At 49.8% G+C, this 22,079-nt stretch overlaps 1 protein-coding gene across 9 annotated transcripts in view; it reads right to left on the reverse strand.

The window, feature by feature from the left end:
- Nucleotides 1-7,682: 7,682 nt before the first annotated feature.
- The window catches only part of PTPRN2 (protein tyrosine phosphatase receptor type N2), a 1,079,664-nt gene continuing 1,065,267 nt past the window's right edge, over nt 7,683-22,079 (reverse strand). For all 9 annotated transcript variants that reach the window (XM_034965368.3, XM_055115580.2, XM_034965369.3 and 6 more), the window contains 2 exons: nt 18,048-18,121; nt 7,683-9,411 (listed from right to left, as the gene is read on the reverse strand). In XM_034965368.3, the coding sequence (XP_034821259.1) occupies nt 9,340-9,411; nt 18,048-18,121 (146 nt within the window). In that variant the 3' untranslated portion in view covers nt 7,683-9,339. The remainder of the gene's footprint in view (nt 9,412-18,047; nt 18,122-22,079) is intronic.

Here is a 22,079-nt window from a genome sequence, read left to right on the forward strand (position 1 = left end):
TTTTTTGTTTTGCCCTGGGCCTCTCCTCCCACCCTGCACCCTCAAGTAGGCCCCAGTGTCTGATGCTCCGCTCTTTCTGTCCACGTGTTCTCATTATTTAGCTCCCACTTATAAGTGAGAACATGTGGTATTTGGTTTTTTGTTCCTGTATTAGTTTGCTAAAGATAATGGCCTCCAGTTCTATCCATATTCCTGCAAAGGACATGACTTCATTCTTTTGTATGGCCGCACCATATTCCATGGTGTATATGTACACACCTTCTTCATTCAGTCTACGGTCAATGGGCATTTAGGTCTCTGCTGCTGTGAATAGTTCTGTAATGAACATATGTGTGCATGTGTCTTTATGGTTGAACAATTTTTATTCTTTTGGGTATTTACCAGTAGTGGGATTGCTGGGTCAAATGGTAGTTCTGTTTTTAGGTCTTTGAGGAATCTCCACATTGCTTTCTACAATGGTTGAACCTAATTTACACTCCTACCAGCAATGTGTAAGTGTTGCCTTTTCTCTACAGCCTCGCCAGCATCTGTTGTTTTTTGAGTTTTTAATAATAACCATTCTGACTGGTGTGAGATGGTGTCTCATTGTGGTTTTGATTTGCATTTCTCTGATTAGTGATATTGAACATTTTTTCATATGCCTGTGGGCCACATGTATGTCTCCTTTTGAAAAGTGTCTGTTCATGCCTTTTGCCCACTTTTTAATGGAGTTATTTTTTGCTTGTATGTTTGTTTAAGAGCCTTGTAGATTCTGGATATTAGACCTTTTTCAGATGTATATTTTGTAAATATTTTCTCCCCTTCCGTAGGTTGTCTGTTTACTCTGTTGATGGTTTCTTTTGCTGTGCAGAAGCTCTTTAGTTTAATTAGGTCCCATTTGTCAGTTTTTGCCTTTGTTGCAATTGCTTTTAGCATTTTTGTCATGAAATCTTTGCCAGTTTCTATGTTCAAAATGGTATTTCCTAGGTTATCTTCCAGGGTTTTTATAATTTTAGGTTTTACATTTAGGTCTTTAATCCATCTCGAGTTAATTTTTGTATGTGGTATAAAGAAGAGGTCAAGTTTCAATCTTCTGCATGTGGCCAGCCTGCTATCCCAGCACCATTGATTGATTAGGGAGTCCATTTTCTGTTGCTTGTTTTTGTCAGCTTTGTCAAAGATGAGATGGCTGTTGGTGTGTGGCTTTATTTCTGGGTTCTCTATTCTGTTCCATTGGGTCTATGTGTCTGTTTTTGCACCAGTACCATGCTGTTTTGGTTACTGTAGCCTTGTAGTATAGTTTGACATCTCGCAATGTGATTCCTCCAGTTTTGTTCTTTTTGGTTAGAATTGCCTTGGCTGTTCGGGGTCTTTTTTGGTTCAATGTGAACTTTAGAATAGTTTTTTCTACTTCTGTGAAGAATGTCATTGGTAGTTTGATAGCAATAGCACTGAATCTGTATCTGTAACTTGCCTTGGGCAGTATGGCCATTTTAACGATATCGATTCTTCTATCCATGAGCATGGAATGATTTTCCATTTGTTTGTGTCATCTCTGATTTCTTCGAGCAGTGTTTTGTAATTCTCATTGTAGAGATCTTTTACCTCTCTGGTTAGCTGTATTCCTAGATATTTTATTCTTTTTGTGGCAATTGTGAATGGGATTGCATTCTTGATTTGGCTCATGGCTTGGGTGCTGTTAGTGTATAGAAATGCTACTGATTTTTTGCCTTTTATTTATCTTGCCTGATTGCTCTGCTGGCCCAAATTTAGTTAAGCTCTTCAACCTCCTCCTAGTCCCATCTGTGCCCTTCTTTGTAAAATCCAGTTTCAGCAAATAACCATGTTAAGTCAGTTTAGCAAGAACTGTGCCTCCACCCATCCTTGATATCTGGTCACCCTCGATATCTGATCGGGTCCCTCATCCTTTACCACCTCCCAGGTGATGTCGGTCACCCTGGCCCGCCTGCAGCAAGAACTCTGTTAGGTGGGTTTAGCCAGAATCTCCTGACCCTGACATTTCCTCTTAGTAACACTGCATCCACTCACCTTTACCCTGCTTTTTGGTTATGGATCCCCAACCTCCTGTGCTGTGTTTGGAGCTGAGCCAGCCTCCCTTCCCTACTGCAAGGCCCCATTGTCATGGCCCCTACACCTATCGTGTTGGCTCTGAATAAAGTCTTCCTTATTGTGCTTTTAACAGGTATCATTGAATAATTTTTTCTTTAACAATCATGGTGTTGTGATCTGACAGAATCAGATTGACCATGGGACCCCTGGGCCCTTATCCAGGACCCTAAGTGTACGCCTTTGAAACTTTGTCTTCACTCCTGACTGAGTGGGGTCCACTGGTGAGTCAGACTCTTGAACCAAATGTCTGTTGAAGGTAGTCAGCACAGATTTAGATTCTTCAGGTATGAATATCTCTCTGAGGCTAGGTGAATCTCAGGCTTCCTTAGGAAGGTAACTGTGGGGCTGGAAGTACCTTCCTCCTGGCTCTCTTTCCTGAGTGGGGATTTGTCTCTCATTCCCTGGGCTGGAAGTCCTTCCTCCTGTCTCTCTTTCCTGAGTGGGGATTTGTCTCTCATTCCCTGGGCTGGAAGTCCTTCCTCCTGTCTCTCTCTTTCCTGAGTGGTGATTTGTCTCTCATTCCCTGGGCTGGAAGTCCTTCCTCCTGTCTCTCTTTCCTGAGTGGGGATTTGTCTCTCATTCCCTGGGCTGGAAGTCCTTCCTCCTGTCTCTCTCTTTCCTGAGTGGGGATTTGTCTCTCATTCCCTGGGCTGGAAGTACCTTCCTCCTGGCTCTCTGTGAGGCCCCCCTCTTCTCTCTGTTGTCTGTTTTCTACCAGCTCCTGCTTCTCCCATGGGGACTTCTCTGTCACCTGGAATCCCTCTTCCCGCACCCCAGCTGACTCTGAGCTCTGCTAACTCTGTCCACCCCTGCCAGGCCCCTTCCTCTCCCTCCCTACTCCAGCCCCTCACCCACTTGAACTCTAGACTCCTACTGGGGTCTAAAGGGTCCACTGGGGGCTCAAGGGACTCAAGAGTGTCTTGAAAATTCCACTTGAGGCAGAAAAGAGGAAAAAGAAACTCTTTGGAACTGGGCAAGTGAAAAATCTTAAAGGCCTTCTCGACAAATATTGGTAAATAGCTGTATCCCTTATTAAGTAGGTATCCTCAGCTTGTTCCATTTTCATCAGAAACACAATTTGTATAAAAATGTTAAGTGGAGATAAACCAATGAGTTTGTATGTATTAGTCTGTTTTACTGCCTCATGACTAAAATTTTGAAAAATTAAAAGATCTGCTTGCATCCATCTGTACATTTAAGTGTGGATCTATATATATATGTTATGGGTATGGGATATTTTTCTGTCTCTGGGTGATGCTGCCAACATACATAAAAGAGCTCTATTTGATTAGCTAAAAATAAGCACTATATAAAGTATTATCTCAGAAAATAGAAACAAACTTAATTGCCCTTTAGCTCATGTGACTTGAGTAATTCTTTAAAAATAAACTAGTTTTACAATTACTGATAAAAATAAAAACAGAAATATCTTCAAAATTGTCAGCATTAAATATAATACAGACATACAATTTTGTCTGTTTTTGCCGGACAGGTTTGTGTTGTCTCTGTTAGATGTTTCAGGCCATAAAATTATAACTCCCACCGTACAGTGGAATGCATAGTAAAAATGAATTGCTTAATTGCTTGATGCATGTCAGTTGTGAAAGGAAAAAAAGAGGCTGTAAAAGTGTTGTGAAAATCTTATCTTGTGTGGTCAAAACTGACTAAAAATGGATAACTTCACTTATATGATTTTATGAAAAATTAGTTTTAGTTGTACATTGACGCAAAAGTAGAATTTGGTCTTATCTGTTAAAATGACAAATTTTTCTTGGAGTATTGATCTGAGAATATGAAGGAGTTTCCTTGTCTTTTAAGTAATTGACCTAGGAAGCAAATATTTTGTGTTTTATCAAGATAATTTCTTGTGTTTCATGTTGTCTTTTATTAGGTCTTTGATTACTTAAGAAAAGCAGATCTTCTAAATATTAAAAGAACTAAGTTCTTGTCTACAACTATGTAACCTTCTGCATTTGCCTTTATTTTATCGCTTTGATTAATCAATATCATATTTAATAAAGTGTCTTAAACTTTTTGACATTTTGTACAAACTTCCCAAAATCAAATTCTAAATTAAGTCTTTGTGACCTCAAATTAACTTTGGGACTTTCCACTTGGGCCCCTGGAAGGTCAAAAAATGTGTCTCTCACCTTGTAATAGAGTAATATTAAACAATTATTCTTATTTTATATGTTAAATTATATGGGAAGCATTTCCAAGTAAATCTTCTGTGAGTTATATTTATGGGTATGTTATTGATATGAGTGTTCCAAAAATTGTATGAGATTTCTAGAAATCTAATGTGTTATCAGTCAAAATTTTGGTTGTACTAAGATGTTGTGTACTACACAAATAACCAAATTTCCTTGCCAATCACATCATTTTAAAAATAAACTCTCATCAGATTTTTAACCATGATTGTTTTAAGTCTCTGTCATTCATAGACAGCTATTCTTTTATTTTAATTCTTCTCTAAAAGCATTTGCCATTAGTTACAGTCCAAGATTACTTCTTCAAAAAATCATGGAAAATACTCTGACAAGCACTCTGAAATACTGGCTTCTGATAAATTTAAGATGCCACTGGGCTGGGTAAGAATTTCCAGAACTCTAATGAAGAAACCAATGAGCTCATAAAATTGCTAACTAAGATCAAGCAGGACAGAATTAATTACATGGGACTAACTACACCGATGAGGATATTTTAGAATGATTTTTTTGCTGGAAAATTGGTGGTTCTTTACATTTTTTGTATTAATTGATTTAAATGTTTTATTTTAATTAAGATTTTTTAACCCTATCTATAGTTTACAGAAGTTCAGTAAACTTTTGTGAATAAAAACTGAAACAATTACTTTTTCTACTTACCTGATCCATCTAGAATTCAGAAACCGTATTCTTATTTTTGTGGCAATATAGTTATTTGGGTAACTTCAGTAAGAATCTGTTGTCCTTGTACTAAGACATCACTAGAAACGCTGGTTATATTACCAAGGCTTTGACTGCTATGTCATATTTTCAGATATGACTAGACAACTTTAAGAAACTGAGGTTGACTTTATGGGGCCAGTAAAGCCCCCACTGGAAAAGCTTCCCTGTTTCCAGTTTTACAGGTGGTTAGGGATGTCACTTCTTGGCAGGCCCAGGAAACAGGATATTTTGGGAACCTTGAGAAGAGAGAATTCGCCCAAATCTATAGGTGCTACACATAACAGCCTGAAGCAAGGCCTTGGTGTGTCTTCACAGCCTCAAGAGTCTTTACCGGTCCAATCTGAGACTCTTTGTCAAAAGTTCCAGCAAAGCAAACTTTAAAAAGCCTGTCAATCACTATTCTTGCTGCGGTGATAAAAATAATCAAGACAAGTTTATGACACTAAACTTATTTTGCAAACAAATCAGTCTAACTTTGATTATTTTGGTTAGAAATGAAGGCGATTTGAGAGAGAAAAATTATGTTTCAGGAGAAAACTATAGTGCATCTACTGTTAGATTCTGGCCTCTTTGAGGTTTTACTACCTACCTGCAATCTGAAATGGATCCTGAATTCTTCTTGTTCCCTCCAACATCTGACTACGACTTTCCAAACTATTATTTCCCATTTTCTTCCATTCTTCAAATTTGGAATTGTTGCCTTTTTCCTGAAGCCTTGCAAGCTGGAGCTGGACGACTTGATATAAACCTCAGCGCTCATAGGGACAACTTTCATGGCATCCAAACTGCCAACCAGGGAGCCTGTGGTTTAGGACGGCCCGCTCCCCTCCAGCCGGAGATGCACCAGCCCAGCATCTAGAAAGCTTCTGGACTGCCTGCCCTCTGGGCTCAGAATCGGAGTTCATAGTTTGTCCCAACTATTTTTCTTTTTATTTTTGTAGAAACTAAATTCCCCTCACTAAAGGCCTGATGCCTCACACCATCCAGCTGCACTCCTCCACCACCAAGCCCCAGCTGGTGACTCTGCCGGTCCTTACTGAACAAAAGGCAACAAAACAAGAACGGGAACTTATATTTTTCAAAGGAAAGAAGAGAACAAAGGTGTAAAGATTCTCTGCTTGACCAACCTTTAGTCGGGCTTTGGAACCTTCTTCTAGGCCGGTCTGTGCATGTCCTTGTGAAATGACATTTTCAGCAAAGAATCCTGCAAAGTCAGTTTAGCAAGAGCCATCTCCCCCAATTCTTGATATCTGATCACCTTGATATTTTTTCACCCTCAATATCTGATTGGGTCCCTCATCCTCCACCATCCCCAGGTGATGGCGGTCACCCTGGCTTGCCTTCAGCAAGAACCCTGTTAGGTGGGTTTAGCCAGAATCCCCTGACCCTGAGGCTTCCTTTTGGTAACTCTCCATCCACTCACCCCAGCCCGCTCCTTGGCTGGGAAGCCCCGCTGCCCATGTGGTGTTTGGAGCTGAGCCCTGCTAGGGTTTGAGTATTGGACTCTGCAAACCTCATGTTGAAATCTGGAGGTAGGGCGTAATGGGAGGTTTTTGGGTCATGGGGGTGGATACCTCATGAATAGATTAATGCTCTGGGGTGGGGGACAAGTTCTTACTCTGGCAGTTCCCATGAAAGCTGGTTGTTAAAAAGAGCCTGGCCCTCCCTCCATGCCATCTCCTGCTTCCTCTCTCTCCATCTGAGCTCTGCACACACACGGGGCCTCCCCAGATGCAGACACTGGCGTCATGCTTCTTATACAGCCTGCAGAGCTATGAGCCAAAAACCTCGTTTCCTTATAAATTGCCCAGCCTCAGGTGTTCCTTCAGAGCAATGTGAAATGGACGGAGACGAGCCCAGTCTCTCTCCCCCACTGCAAAATCCCCCGGCACTCTCCCTGTACCAATTGTGCTGGTCCTGAATCAAGTTTTCCTTCCTGTGCATTAAAAATATCATTCAATATTTGTTTCTTAAGCACCAAGCTCCTCTAGCTGGAGGGCACTGCTTAGGAGTTACCTGATTTTGGGATGAGCCCACTCTGCTGTCCTTGGTCTCTCACTGTTGCCAGCGGAGATAGCCGAGGGCAGGACGGAAGGTTGGTCGCTGCACCACGCCCCGGAGTGCCTGCCTCTTTGCTTACAGTTTGAATATTCCTGCTGCATTTTCCTGCCAGGTGGAGGGGTGTGATTGTGTGGCTGGTGGGGACGAGGTCTCCCTTCCCACCAAGGGCAGAAGGACAGTCCCTAGATGGAATCGGAGTGCTAGGTGAGAGACATTATGAGCCTCACTGGGTCAGGGCCCATTGTTAGCATCTAGGACTGAGAATGGGGAGGAAGGGGGCATCTCCCACCCCAGGGTGCCCAATCCAGGTGGTGCCAGTGCACAGAGGGGCACGGAGGGCATGTGTGGCATGGATGCGATCTGCGGCTCCTTACTGAGACTGTTTAATCCTGTTTTAAAGATGAAACCTCAGCGACACCCTGGCCCTTAGTACACATCTAATGCTGCAGATAAAGTAGCAACATGACCTGGAGTTCTAGGAAACGCCCACGCTTTGTTTCAGCATCTACAGTCCAGTGGCTTAGGAAACAAAAAGACGGATGGAAACAATTGTTCCTCCTCCCCAAATAAAGACCACCTGAATGTGAAATCAGAAGTTTAATATGACACAATTAAATATATTTGTATATCTCACACCGGAGGTTTCTCTTCAAACATAAGGAGTTAGAAATTACAAGTAGGCATATGCTTCCTATATTCAGACAAATTCATTTCGATTAATTAAATTCCAGATAGAGAGAAGTAATTTTGGAAAAGAAATGATAGCTACATTAAAGCAGATATTCATTGCAATACCATGTAGAGACATAAGCAATATTTTGGCATCATTCTGTCCGCTCAGTAGGCCGTGTTCCCTCTGGTAGGGCCTTTGGAGAGTACCATCTATCTAAGATGGAGGAATGCTGTGGGAAGGGCGGGATGGAGGTGCGTTTTCTACGCTGAACCCCACACAGGAAATCTGCAGCCCACACAACTGCCTCTGCGCCGCCTTCCATGTGATCATCCTGGTCAATGAAGTGAATTGTCCTATTTCTGGGGTAGGGGGTGATGGCGAATCTGATACTCAAATGTTATTTTGTCAAATCCGAATCATCTCTACGTGCTTAGGTTTACATGATGTCAAAACACGTGGTTCATTAAGTGATCCCGGTAAGAGGGGCAGGGCCTGTCGGCTGGTTTCTCACTTCCCTTCCAGGCTCTACGCAGTGCGTGCAGGTCGCCCTGATCTCCTCTCCCGGGAGGGAAATGCTCGCAGCCCTCTCCGAGTCGCCCTGATCTCCTTCTCTCCCAGGAGGGAAATATCCCCTCTCTGGGGCCCCACAGGTCCAGGACGTGCCTGGAGGAGCCAGCGGGGGCCTGGCAGGGTTCATGTGCTCCCGGGGACCCTCATAGCTTGCTCAATGCCCAGATTTGTTCTTCCTGGTTGTGGTTATCTCACAGGTAAGCGTTCACGGGGGCATCTGTTTTCATAACGTAGAAATCAATATTTTAACATTAAAAACACATCTCAATGTTGGGGTGCATCTGTAACTTTGCAAAGGTGAGGTCAGGGGAGTGCCAGCCTCAAGTGGGCACTACCCATGGGGTGCACAGGTGTCTGCCCCCGGGGAGCCCCTGAATCACTCTGCTTGGGGTGACAGGTGTGGCTGACGGGGCCGTCCGTGGTACCCGGGGCAGTGTTGATGGAGACGCAGCGAGGAGCTGTGATTGTCTCACTTGCCCCGAAGCTGCAGGACGTTCAGTTCTGTCCCCGCGGCTTCTCCCAATGATAAACTCTCTCAAAGAGAAATGCCAAACGTGCCTTGTGTGCCGGGCGGCCTCACTGAGTGCTGCCAGCTTCCCCGGCCACTCCTGCACAGTGGATCCACCCTCCCGAAAGCGGCAGATGACAAGCACACTCTTCCTGGAAACCGCCTCGAACGTGCTGGCTACTGCATTGTTAACACAACTTCAACTAAGAAGGTGAACAGGTGCTTTAAGAAAAAGTATTTTTTTAAGCAAGTGAAAATTGATGAACCGATTCCCCTCCACCCGTAACTGGATTTTTCCACAAATCTCTCTTTATTATTGTTTGATTAAACAAAAATACACTTTTAACTGCTAAACTGTGCTGACTACGGGAGAGCTAAGGGCCCTATTACTATGCAGTTATAATAGAAGACACACAATTAAAGTCAGATCATGATTCCTGACAACATCCGTGGGGTGGGGGCTCCCCTGAGGCCCCTGAGGCTGCCGCTCACTGGGGAAGGGCCTTGAGGATGGCGTTCACCTCCTCGGCCACGGCTGTCAGCGCAAACTCAAACTGCTCCTGCAGGGCGAGAAACGAGAGAAGTGCCAATGAGAGCGGCGTCCCCCCGACTCCTGCCACAGCGTCGGCTCCCTGCAGATGACAGCGGCGTCCCCCCCACTCCTGCCACAGCGTCGGCTCCCTGCAGATGACAGCGGCATCCCCCCCACTCCTGCCACAGCGTCATCTCCCTGCAAATGAGAGCGGCGTCCCCCCTTCCCAACGCAGCATCAGCTCCCTGGGCCATTTCGCAGAAAGAAATTGTTTAGCAAAAAAAAGCGAAAGGCTCAGATTTCCTTAGAAAGGACAGTGTACCCTTCGGTTTGGGAGACCCAACAGTGACACATGTTTGAGCTTCTCTCGCACTAGAAAAGCCTCATCTTACCCCCTGCGGGGAGAAGCTGCCCACAGAAGCAGCGAGAAGGAAACGGTTCCTGCGTACTGCCCTGTCCTTCTGACCCTACGACTCCACGATTCCTCCTCACAGCCGCCCGCCTTGGTGGACGGTGTGAGGGGCAGGTGCAGACACTAGAAAGACGTGGCCATTAAAACTCACAATGAGGGCCGTGCTTGGGCGTTTCCTGTCCTCGGAAGTGTGGTGTTATCATCGCTTTTGAAATCCACCTGTTACTCAGACCAAACCCACTCCGTTCCACATGCTGAGAAACCTTCCCTTGTCCACACCCCTCCTGGCTCAGGGCATGCGCGTCCACAGCCACTTGGGCAGGCACACCTGAGGGGCACCCCTCCCTCCACGGACAGCCTGCTGAGAGCATCCAGTGGGCACGAGGGACGGGTTCACGATGCCAGGACTATTCGCTCCTCCAAAGACCAGGGCTTAGCGCCGGAGAGCGTGTCTGCCTCCTCTGCCACAGATGAGGTGGATAAATGCTCATTTCCTCTTGCTCTTCAGTTTCCACCTCAAAACACTGCTATGGAAAACTGGAAAGCAGGCCAGCAGCACTCCAGCTACAGCTGAGAACGCGTGGATGGAAACAACACTGTTACCCAGCTAACAACTGCTGGAAGGAAAGCCCTGTCGACGGCTCCAATACTTGATCATTTAAGGAACAGGGTAGCCCCAAGCCAAAAACGATGATTAATTTCCAGTTTTGAATGTTTAGTGCGCAACAGAAACATGGAAAATAGCTTGAACCGAGACATCAGAAAGTCAAAATAACGTGATGCTCACTTGGAGACAAAAGACAGTTTCTCCTTTCATATTCTTCCGCCCTGACGCTGACGGAATGGTCTGCTGGACTCTACCCGCCTTTGGTAGTGTGGCCACGCGGCCTCTTAGTGTACGTGTTAGAACCTATTATTAAAGGAGTCAACTGAGCCTGGCGGCCACCTCAGGGTGGGACCCGGGGAGATGTGTCTGCCTGCGCCCCGTCTCTCTCCCCTCTGCACTGACAGAGGGCACCTTTCTGCTCCTCGAAATCACGTGGGAGCTGCCCCTGTGGGGGCAGGGGCTCAGGTCGGGCTGTGCCGGGAAGGTCCGCAAACGTTCTGTCTAAATGCTGACTCCTGCCCCTCCCACACCAAGTGTGCTCGATGAAGGTGCTGTTTAGGGGATCCAGGCTAAATACACAACAGCCATCCAGACCATTTGTTCCCCAGTGCTGGGCTGCCAGTGCCCTGAGGCTCTGTGAGGGTTTGGAGATACCAAAAATTAAGCGTGGCTTTTTGGGAAGCGAAATGCAAGTGTCATCTATCTATTTACATCTTCCGACACACTGGAAATCTAGCCTGAGAAATGATCTTTAAAGGGAAGAATAGAGAAGCGCTGCCGCCCCGCAGCCCCGTCATGCAGTGGAGGCTGGAAAGCGCTCCACCCCCAGGGCCCGGTGCTAATCCCGCAGAGCTTCCCGGCGGCCTCTCATGCAGCCACTTGCGGCATCCAACAGGAAAGCCCAATATCCATGCTATGGGGGAGGGGATGGGCAGGGGGAACTCCACCAGGATCTGGATCATAACTGTTTCCAACACTGCACAGTCACCGGACAGAGCAGCAGGAAGGGAACCGGGCCACAGAGACAGGTGCTCTACTCACTGGCCATGTTTGGCAATTGTTACCGCACTGTTTAGCTCAAAGGAGAAGCTCCACCGGGCGTGTGGGCTGGTGTGTGCCATGCACCTTACTCAGAGCCCACTGGGCCCTGTGGGCGTCGGCTGGCAGGAGGAGGGGGTGCTTCCCGGAGGGGTGCTGTGAGCCTCAGAGCTGGCGTTTGAGGGGACAGGGGCTTGTGGATCATCTTGTCCTTTATTGTGAAGTGTCAGCTGCATGCAGCGCCGGGATGTAGCACCCATGCCCTGTGGGTCCGAAGGTCTGTGGCCACGTTCTGAGCAGAATCCGCTGAGCAAGTATCACCTAGACCCACGCTCTAGATCCCGGGTAGGCTGGGAAAACCCCAGCATTTGGATAAGTTTTATGATAGGAGTTTATTTCAAAGGAGTAAAATACAACAGCAATAGATGACCAGATGACCATCTTAGCCTAAACTGCGTCTCAGTGCCAGCAGTCTGAACAGGAGGGGTGCAAAGCCTCCTGGGTTTGCAAAGACAGGACATTTGAGAGGCCGAGTCAGGACATTCTAAGCAAGAAAGCATTTTTGAACACATACTACAATAAAATTTGAGGCCTGCTGGAGAAAGATCCCACGGCTTCTTCCAGTAGAACTGCACCCCGTGGAGAAGTGGCTGAGGTGGGACGGCCGAGCCGGGCTCAGGCCAGGTCAGGCTGTCTGGTCACCACCCCTGGGTCCACGCTGGACAGCGAGTGGGAAAGCCCCTTCTCAGGCTGTCCTGGGACAACCACGGGGTGCCCACATAGTTGGTGGAGGGATGGAGGCTGCAGGAGCTGCCATGGCTCTCGGACACCCGCTGCTGGGGTAAGGGTCAGCCAGGGCTGGAAGCCGTGGAGCTTTGCGGAGGCTGCTTGGATTTCTATTTGTGCTTATGTTTATATTTGTAATCCTTCAGGTGTAAACAAAGGCCTGGGTGGAGATGTACAAATAGGAACCTTAAAGGGGGCCTCAGTGAGCGTGTCTCTGAGCCACCTGTGCCCTCCAGGAGGCTGCAAACATACCTGCGGGGCAGCTTCCCCCAGCACCTCTCAAAAGGGGGTGAGGACGACACACCTTCCTGTGTCTGTCACCTTCAGCTTCTCTTTTCACAAAAGTAGACAAGCTCCAAGCCACACCGTGAGAGTTGAGCCCTGCCCAAGTTAGGGACTAGGCATTGTGTGTGTGTACACCAGGGCGGAGGGACAGAGATGGAGATGGAGAGAGATGGGAGACAGATGGAGAGAGACAGAGAGAGGTGGAGAGAGATGGAGAGCGGTGGAGAGAGACAGAGAGAGGCGGAGAGAGGCGGAGAGAGACGGAGAGAGGTGGAGAGAGACGGAGAGAGGTGGAGAGAGACGGAGAGAGGTGGAGAGAGATGGAGAGAGGCGGAGAGAGACGGAGAGAGGTGGAGAGAGATGGAGAGAGGTGGAAAGAGATGGAGAGCTATGGAAATGAACAGTTTCAATGGCACGGGAGGCCTTGGGAGAAGTGGGCTGCGGGCCTGGAGCTGACGTGTGAGCGTGGACTGTGCTACGTGTGACAGAATCCGTGTCTGTCACTCCGGTGCTGTGCTGGGTTGGGAAGATAGGAGCATGTCTGGGCAACGCCCTGCTTCTGGGACGGAGGACAACACCGGGTACGTCTGAGGAGGAGGCTGAGGTCAGGCTTTAGGACAAGGGGCTGGTGCAGAAGAAAATGGGGAAGAAACTAAAATGCAGATGTGAGACGGCAGGTTGGGGAGAGCGACGCACGGGCAGCACGTGGACATGCGCGGGGCCTCCCGTCCATTGAGGAGGGGGCGGGGCCTCCCGTCCAGTGAGGAGGGGGCGGGGCCTCCCGTCCAGTGAGGAGGGCGTGGGGCTTCTTGGGTGTGGGACACACTCATCACTGGCTCTACTTCTGGAACTGACAGATGTAAAAGAGGAAACACCATTGTGGGCAGGAAAGTGTTAAGGTCCTTGGTTAAATGGGAAACTCTTGAGACGTGTGGAGGGAAGGAAGGGAAGAACCCATCATCTACCACAGAGGCATGGACGGGAGAGAGGGGTGATTTCAGCCTTGTCTGGCATCCCTCGTGTCTGCTGAGGGTGTGTGCACACGGGAATGTGTGCGGGTGTGTGTGCGTGCATGCAGCTGTGTGTGGATGTGCATCGTGTGTGTGGGTGTGTGCAGCAGTGCAGGTGTGCATGGGTGTGTACAGGTGGGTGTGTGGATGTGTGTGGGGGTGTGCACAGCTGTGCAGGTGTGTGGGTGTGCAGGGTCCATGACTGTGTGTGGGTGTGCACCGTCTGTACAGCCGTGGAGGTGTGTGGGTGTGTGCAGTGTGCATGGGTGTGTGTGGGTGTGCACCCCGTGGGTGGGTGTGTAGGTGTGTGTGGGGTGTATGCATGGGTGTGTGCAGGTGTGTGGGTGTGTGCAGTGTGTGTGGCTGAGTGGTGTTTGTGGGTGTCTGTGGGGGTGTGTGCAACGTGTGGGTGTGTGCAGTGTCCGTGGCTGTGTGTAGGTGTGCACTGTGTGCAGGTGTGTGGGTGTGAGCTGTGTGCATGGCTGTGTGTGGGTGTGCACCACATGCATGGGTGTGTAGGTGTGTGTGGGGGTGTGTGCCTGAGTGTGTGCATGGGGATGCGCAGTGTGTGGCTGTGGGTGTGCACTGCGTGAGTGGGTGTGTAGGTGTGTGTGGATGTACACATGGGTGTGTGCAGGTGTGTGGGTGTGCAGTGTCCCTGGCTGCGTGTGGGTGTGCGCAGTGTGCAGGTGTGTGGGTGTGCACAGTGTGCAGGTGTGTGGGTGTGCGCTGTGTGCAGGTGTGTGGGTGTGAGCAGTGTGCATGGCTGCATGTGGGTGTGCACCACATGCGTGGGTGTGTAGGTGTGTGTGGGGGTGTGTGCCTGGGTGTGTGCATGAGGATGCACAGTGTGTGGCTGAGTGTGGGTGTGCACTGCGTGAGTGGGTGTGTAGGTGTGTGTGGATGTACACATGGGTGTGTGCAGGTGTGTGGGTGTGCAGTGTCCCTGGCTGCGTGTGGGTGTGTGCTGTGTGCAGGTGTGTGGGTGTGCGCAGTGTGCAGGTGTGTGGGTGTGCGCTGTGTGCAGGTGTGTGGGTGTGCGCAGTGTGTGTGGCTGAGTGAGTGTGCCGCCTCTCTGGCAGCTCGTGTGTTGTCAAAGCCCGCACTGCCATTCAGCCCCTGGGTGCCTGGACTTCTCTTCTAAGATGATGGAGTTTGTGGTCGGGGACTGAGTTGCCAAATGCTCAGGTGGGCGCTGGTGAAATATTTTCTATTCGACCCAAATTCCAGGGAGGAAACAGCTCTCCTGAGGGGCATCTTTTTTTACCACAACGATGATGTTTTGCTGTCAGGGCCTGCGGTCATCCTGGTCATGGTCTCCGGGCGCTCACCATAGACGGCTCGCTCTTTCCTTGTCTTCAGTTCCAAACCAGGCGACGTGACTTCCTCTGTTCAAAGGAGCTGCAGGCGCCTCCTCTTGGCTTTGTAGAAGCAAGCATTCAGATTGGACAGCAGCATTTTGCCCAAATAATTTTTCTATCTTTGTGAAATTGAACTCTAGGGGAAGTTTAGTCTCGGGGCGATGTTGGGCGGCGCAGTCACGGATTAAGATGTGATGGTGACTTTCGCATGGTTCCCATTTCCTTACGCCTTGAAGTTCCAGGAGCTGAATTTATGTGCATGCTCCAAGACAGCTCCTGAACACACACCCTGAGGAAGAGGGTGAACTCCTCTGGACGCCCAGTCCAAGAAGGAAGCAGCTAGGAAGCTGAGTCTGTTATCTGGAGTGCAGAAAACGGAGCTTTGGGTCACCAAGTGATCTGGGCAACAGGGCTGGGGTGCGTATGTGTTATCATCTTGCTATTTATTTATTTATTTATTTATTTATATTTAAGTTCTGGGATACATGTGCAGGACAGGCAGCTTTGTTACATAGGTAAACGTATGCCATGGTGGTTTGCCGCACCCATGAATCCATCACCGAGGAATTAAGCTCCGCATGCATTAGCTATCGATCCTGATGCTCCCCCTCCCCCTTCCCCACTGACAGGCCCCAGTGTGTGCTATTCCCCTCCCAGTGTCCATGTGTTCTCATTGTTCAGCTGTCATTTATAAGTGAGAACAGGCAGTGTTTGGTTTTCTGTTCCTGTGTTTGTTTGCTGAGGATGATGGCTTCCAGCCCCATCATGTCGCTGTAAAGGACATGATCTCATTCCTTTTTATGGCTGCATAGTCTTCCATGGTGTATATGTGCCACATTTTCTTTATCCAGTCTATCATTGATGGGCATTTGGGTTGGTTCCATGTCTTTGCTGCCATCTTGCCATTTAAAAATGGAGTAGAACGGAAGACCTGGCATGTAATGATTGTGACTGTGGCTTCCTCTTTCTCTGATGAGTCCCAAAGCACCTCACTTCACGAAGGGTCCTGGGACCACCGTTGCGCACCTCAGCCATCTGTGTGCCAGGAAGGGCTTGTTCTGGCAAACAGGATACACACAATGGAGGCTTGGAGGGTTTGCTCCTTGTGATTTTTTTCACTTTTGGCAAAGATATCCCCTTGCAATGATTTTGCCCAGACCCATCCTAAAGCCAGTGTGTGTTCTGGGCAAACTCACCCGTCTGGAGGGAAGAGGCTGCCTGACAGGCAGGTGTTCTGGGCGAACTCACCCGTCTGGAGGGAGAGGCTGCCTGAGAGGCAGGCAGAGGTGTGGGGAGGAAACTACTTTGAATTTAGATTTCCTGGGGCTTATCCCAGAGTGGGCCTCACTGTGGAGTCACGAACACACCTGCCTGAGGTGGCTCTTGCTGACCATTCCTGGTAATGTGTGCCCCGTTCTCCCAGCCTCCATGGCCTCCTCTGTCCAGTTCAGAGCCACCTGAAGCTCACGGGATGCAGGGCCAGCCAGAAGGTGGTACGTGCCAGCCTTGACAAGGCCACCTCTTTTACTGCTAGGCAGCCAGTCCAGGAGGATGGTCAGTGCGGCAAGATGGACCCTTCCATGGTTGGACCCTTCCATGGCACAAAACCTGGTACTCCTTGGTACAGAGAGGCCAGACACACGTCAACCTCACGTCCAGTTCCTGTTGAGCCAAAGCTCATGAGAACTTTTTTGTTTTGATGGCTGTTGCTGCTGGAACAGCAGCTGTCCCGTGTCACCTCCTCTCTCGACAGCCTCGCAACACATGCCGAATGCTGTTGTGAACAAGCAGAAGGAAAGACAGACGTGTGCACAGTCCCAGCTTCTCCCCGCGGGACACTGAGTAACCACACAGGGAAAAATCATCACGCAGCCACGCAGAAGCCTCCAGACACACACGCCTCAGTGGGTATGGATGTGCCGCTCCCTTGTGAGGGACAGTCCTGCCCCCTGCCCTGACCATGGGGACGTGGGACAGGCCTAGACAAGAGACGTTCCACAAAGAGCAAGGCCGCTGGCGCTCTAGAAGACCTCACGGCCGTGAAGCACCCCAGACAGCAGAGGAACCATGATGCCCCTCGCGTGGCCGCCCTGGGCGTGTCCTGCTCCAGGGGAAGCTCCCTGGGGGGACGCGGAGGGCATTGCTGGGCCTGTCGGTCAGACAGTGGTTTGCATCGGAAGCTCCCTGGGGGTGCGCGGAGGGCATCGCTGGGCCTGTCGGTCAGTGGTTTGCATCGGTGCTGACTTCCTGGGTTTGGTCACTGCGCTGTGGTTATGTGAGGTGTTCACATTTGGGGAAACTTGGTGGAGGGTTGGTGGATTATTTCTGCATTTTATTTATATTTTTTGCTTGGGAGGCTGAGGCAGGAGAATCACTTGAACCTGGGAGGTGGAGGTTGCAGTGAGCTGAGATCGTGCCACTGCACTCCAGCCTGGGTGACAGAGTGAGACTCTGTCTCAGAAAGCAACAACAACAACAAAAACCGAATAAAATATAGTGTCCCAAGACTTACAAAGAACTTTCACAAAATCACGTGATGGTCCTACCAGTTGCACAGAGAGGGCGAAATGAAACCAAGGAGCAGAGAGGCCAAAGGCACACCAACCCCAGCCTCAGGGCCAGAGAGACCAGACACACGTCAACCTCACGTCCAGTTCTTGTTGAGCCAAAGCTCACCAGAATTTTTTTTGTTTTGACCCCTGTTGCTGCAAACTGGGCTTCAGCAAGCATGAGGGATTTTGGGTGCTCAAGGATGCTGTGCCCTGGGGGCCTCCACAAAGCGCAGGCCCTGGAGAGGCCGGGCAGCGCTCAGAGAGCTCAGAACATCCTCCTGAGGGTTCTGGGATTTATCGTCAACCTTTTTCTACAAAAATGCAGCGTTCTCCCCCCACCCCCAAATCTAGTGAATGGAAAGAGCCAGTGGATCGAGTTCCTAGGACTTGAGATGTGGCTGCATCTGGAGGTGTTGCAGGAAACGCCAGTGGACCTTTGGGGGCCCAGAAGTGACCCCGCCCATGCAAGGCCGGCATGGACGAGGCCGGTCAGAGCAGAGCAATCGGTGTGCGGCTTACATTAAACCAGGCCCTCCCCGTGCTCCTCTCAGGAACACGGCCACAGAGAGGCACCTTGAATGGGTCTGCGTCCCGGAGGAGAGACTGACAGTACCTTCGTCTGGACCATGCCGGGTCTCTGGTCCCTCAAGTGCTCCAGGGTCGCTGCGATATCAATCTCTTTAGCACCTGCAACAAACCACAAATTGGGCTGAGTTCAGAGCACAAGATAATCCATGCCACATCTGTCAATCTCCTGCTAGCCACGTTCCCTCTGGGCTGAGAGGCCAATTGAAAATTATTACGCTCATCCCTCAGCCGGCTGGCAGGCGGCTGCAATTTCAGTGTTCATGTAGAAGACGAAGGCAGGGGCAGCTTTCATTAGCATTAATTCCAGAAAGCTGGGCTGAAAAATTGTTATAAGATGCTTACCAACAGCAGGCCGTCACCGTCAGAAACCAAAGCTGTACTGGTTTTCTTTTCTTTCTTTTTTTTTTTTTTTTTGGTGACACTTCAGGGAATGTAGTACCTCATAGGGAGCCATATACAAACTTTAACTTTGATTGCATAGGATTACTTTTTTATTTAAAGAAATAAAAAATCAGATTAATTTAGATTAATGGACTCAACCTTAATATTGGCTTTTAACTGTAGAGTTTCCTGCTTTTTAAACTCAAATGTTCCACGTTTTGGGACTGGGTAAAGGTAGCCCATAGCTACTCCCAGCTCGGTGGTTCACCAAAAGCTCCATCCTCCTGTAGACAGCACCGATCTCACGGCAGGTGATGCTGGCTGCACTCAAATCATGCTACTTAAGTTTTAAATTTTAAGCTAATAATTAATTCAGCACATATTGTTGTTTTTCCATTTTGCTAGGTTCTTTAGTAGACAGATAATGAGCAAGACGGGGTCCCGACCTCTCCAGCGTGCTGCAGTTGAGAGGGGCAGAAAGGACACAGCTGCCAGGATGAGAAACACGAAGTGTGGGATGAGGAGCAGGAGGCAGCTCCGAAGCGGGTCAGAATCCCACAGGGAAACCCACATGGGTGCCAGGCACTTCATGTCACCTCTACCGAACACGGTGAACTGAGAACTGTGGTCACCCGAGTCGCAGATGAGGAAATAGACACGCGACCAATGGCATGTCCAAGCCACAGACAGGAAGAAGCCGCAGCCATTGGAACCCCAACTACCGTGGGCAGGACAGCGCTGGCCGAAGACCTGAGGAGGCCCGGGTGGCCCAGGGTCAGGTGGTCCCCAGGCCTTTCTCTCCGGCCGCAACCTGAGTGCACACCACATTCCTCGCCCAGCGAATCAGGAGAGAAGCTTTAAAATTCCCGAGGTTCCTCAATTTCCTTTCACTGTGGTTCTGTGGCTTCATGGGGTGGCAACTATGAAGCCAGTGGGGGCTCAGGCTCCAGGAGGATCATCCCAGCAGGGTAGCAGGTGCCTGCGAAGCACCTCCAAGTCACAGCAGGTGCCTGCGAAGCACCTCCAAGTCAGAACTGCGGGCAGCCAGGAGGGAACGGCAGGGGTGGCGGGGAGGCCTGGGGAGGACACACGTTGGAGCCAAATGTCATGTTTGCATGAAGGGAGAACAAAGCAGGTGGTGTGGAGAATCTGGCTGTCAGGACAGCCCCACAGCGGCTCCACCAGGGAGGCCGGGCGCCAGATGACCACCCCACCTGCCCCGCCTGGCTGGTGGGTCTACCCACCTTTGAGCACAGAAGGTGGAGACACTGGCATTTCCTGGCAGGAACAGGGCTCGTGGTGATGGGAGCCACTGTCGGGGCTAAGCTGGCCGTCCCTCCAGCTCCCATCCCCTGGTTAAAGGACCCCATTCTCCTGGGCAGGGAACACCATGAGGGCCACCACCTTTTAAGCCAGAGCCTCTGCAGGCATAAAAGGAGGCTTTCTTTTGCGGCAGCCCCTGTGAGCTCGGCCACCAGGGAACTAGCTGGCAGCTCACGCGGGTGGAAGGCAGGGTCAGGTGCACGGGTTTGCTTAATTGCTCCTTTTGGGTCTCCAAAGGCCTAAAAAGTCGACAAGGCTACAGTAAATACAATCTTGTTTTAAAAGAAATCCATAAATTTAAAACAGCCTGACACAAACGGGTGAGTTTGTTAAATGGTAGAGAGGAAGGGAGGAAGCCGAAGGACCCCTCCTGCGGCCACGACTGTGGCGGCCAAGGAAGCCGCTTCCTCTCCTCCTCCTCCTCCCACGGACACTCCTGCAGTTGGTGCCTGCACAGCAGAATCATGGCAGAAACGACGCAGGGGAACTGGCCTCTCTGAGACAAGCTTGTCTTATGAAAGTCAAGTCCCTGCATGGAGAGCGCCAGGTTAGTCTCAGTGTCACTGCACAAACATTCGTGCTTGAGCCAAAACAACTCAGCAATGCCCATATTGTCTGTTGCACCCGTGACTGTACCTTTGGTAGGAGCTGTGGCTTCTGGACACATTGAACCCAGAAATGTGCTGCAATTTAAATGTGAAAAATACCACAACTGTAGGCAGAAGGATAAATAAGCTGCAATTCCCAGCATCTTTCAAGCATCTCAAGTTGGTATAGAGGCTCAAGCTAAACACAGACCCCAGCTGGGGCTCACCCAAAGGAAGGCCGCTGGCCACCATGTACCCCAGAGACACTGTGCACCCCACAGCCAGCATGCACCCCACACACCCCACTATCACACACCCCACACACCCCACAGCCACCACACACCCCACACACCCCACAGCCATCACACACCCCACACACCCCACAGCCAGCATGCACCCCACGGGCACCACACACCCCACAGCCATCACACACCCCACGGGCACCACGCAACCCACAGCCACCACACACCCCACAGCCACCACACACCCCACAGCCAGCACACACCCCACAGCCAGCACACACCCCACAGCCAGCACGCACCCCACAGCCACCACACAACCCACGGCCACCACACACCCCACAGCCAGCACCCAACCCACAGCCGGCACACACCCCATGACCACCACACACTCCACAGCCACCACATACCCTACAGGAACCATGCACTCTATGGCCACTGCACACCCTGTGGTCACTGACCACACACCCCACAGCCACTGTGTACCCCACGGCCACCACGCACCACATTCTGCTTGATTGGCTCTTTAGAAATCATCCAGAAGAAATGGCAAGACGTTTGCTGTTCAATTACCACGTGTAAAAAACAATAACATAACTAAATAGCTTCCCGATAAAAATAATTCTATGTATTTTTACATATTTCTATGTACAGGGAAACCTGCCCTCTCATTTAGAAGGGAAGTCATCGTGCAAAGCAGCTGGCCGTGTGAATAATAGCTCAGAAACGGGGAAATGTACAGGCTCCATCTAACACTGGGTCTCGTAACTCCTCACACACCCCGACTGCTGACCTCAGCGAGATGCTGACCTGGACCACGTGGGGAGGGGATGGGCCGAGGCGCAGGACGAGGGAGGCTCCATGTGCTGGGGCCTCACACCCACATTTAGAGCACGCTGTTTGTCTTTGGCCATACGCTGCTGCTGGGTTTGGAAACCGGGTTCTAATACACAAAATGTATTACAACCATTCTTGTGTAATTAAAAACGTAAGATGTCTATTGGCTTTTAAGAAAATTTCCCAAAACCAAAAAAGGTGAGTTAAAGGCAGGAGCGCTGGGGTTGCCGACAGACGTCGAGTTGTGTCACATGATGTTGGGAAGCTCGGGCTACAGTGCTGAGGTGTGGGTTTCCGCTCTGCGTGCCTATGCTGGGCCTGGCCGGGAAGCTGGATGGGCCAGCCTCACCTCTGGAGGGGCTTTCCTCCCGTTTCCAGGGTCCAGTGAGGGTCCAGTGAGATGACGCATGATTACGTGTAATTTACAAAACACATTTGATGCTCAGGCAACCTCACAGATCTCGTGAGCAAACTCTTCTGGGAGACAGTGAAATCCAATCAGTTATGTTCTCTGAAGCCTTCCAGGCACGAGGACAGCAGCGGCTTCTACGGGGACCCCTCAGCTTTCTGTCTCAGGAGTCATGAACCTCAGGAGAAGCAAGTGTGGTATAAATAGTCTGACTCAAGAGACGGGGAGCTCTCAGCCCTCCTGAGACATCACGTTGAGGGTTCATCTGGGCCACAGAGTTA

The sequence above is a fragment of the Pan paniscus genome, chromosome 6 (genome assembly GCF_029289425.2).
Source record: "Pan paniscus chromosome 6, NHGRI_mPanPan1-v2.0_pri, whole genome shotgun sequence".
NCBI lineage: Eukaryota > Metazoa > Chordata > Mammalia > Primates > Hominidae > Pan > Pan paniscus.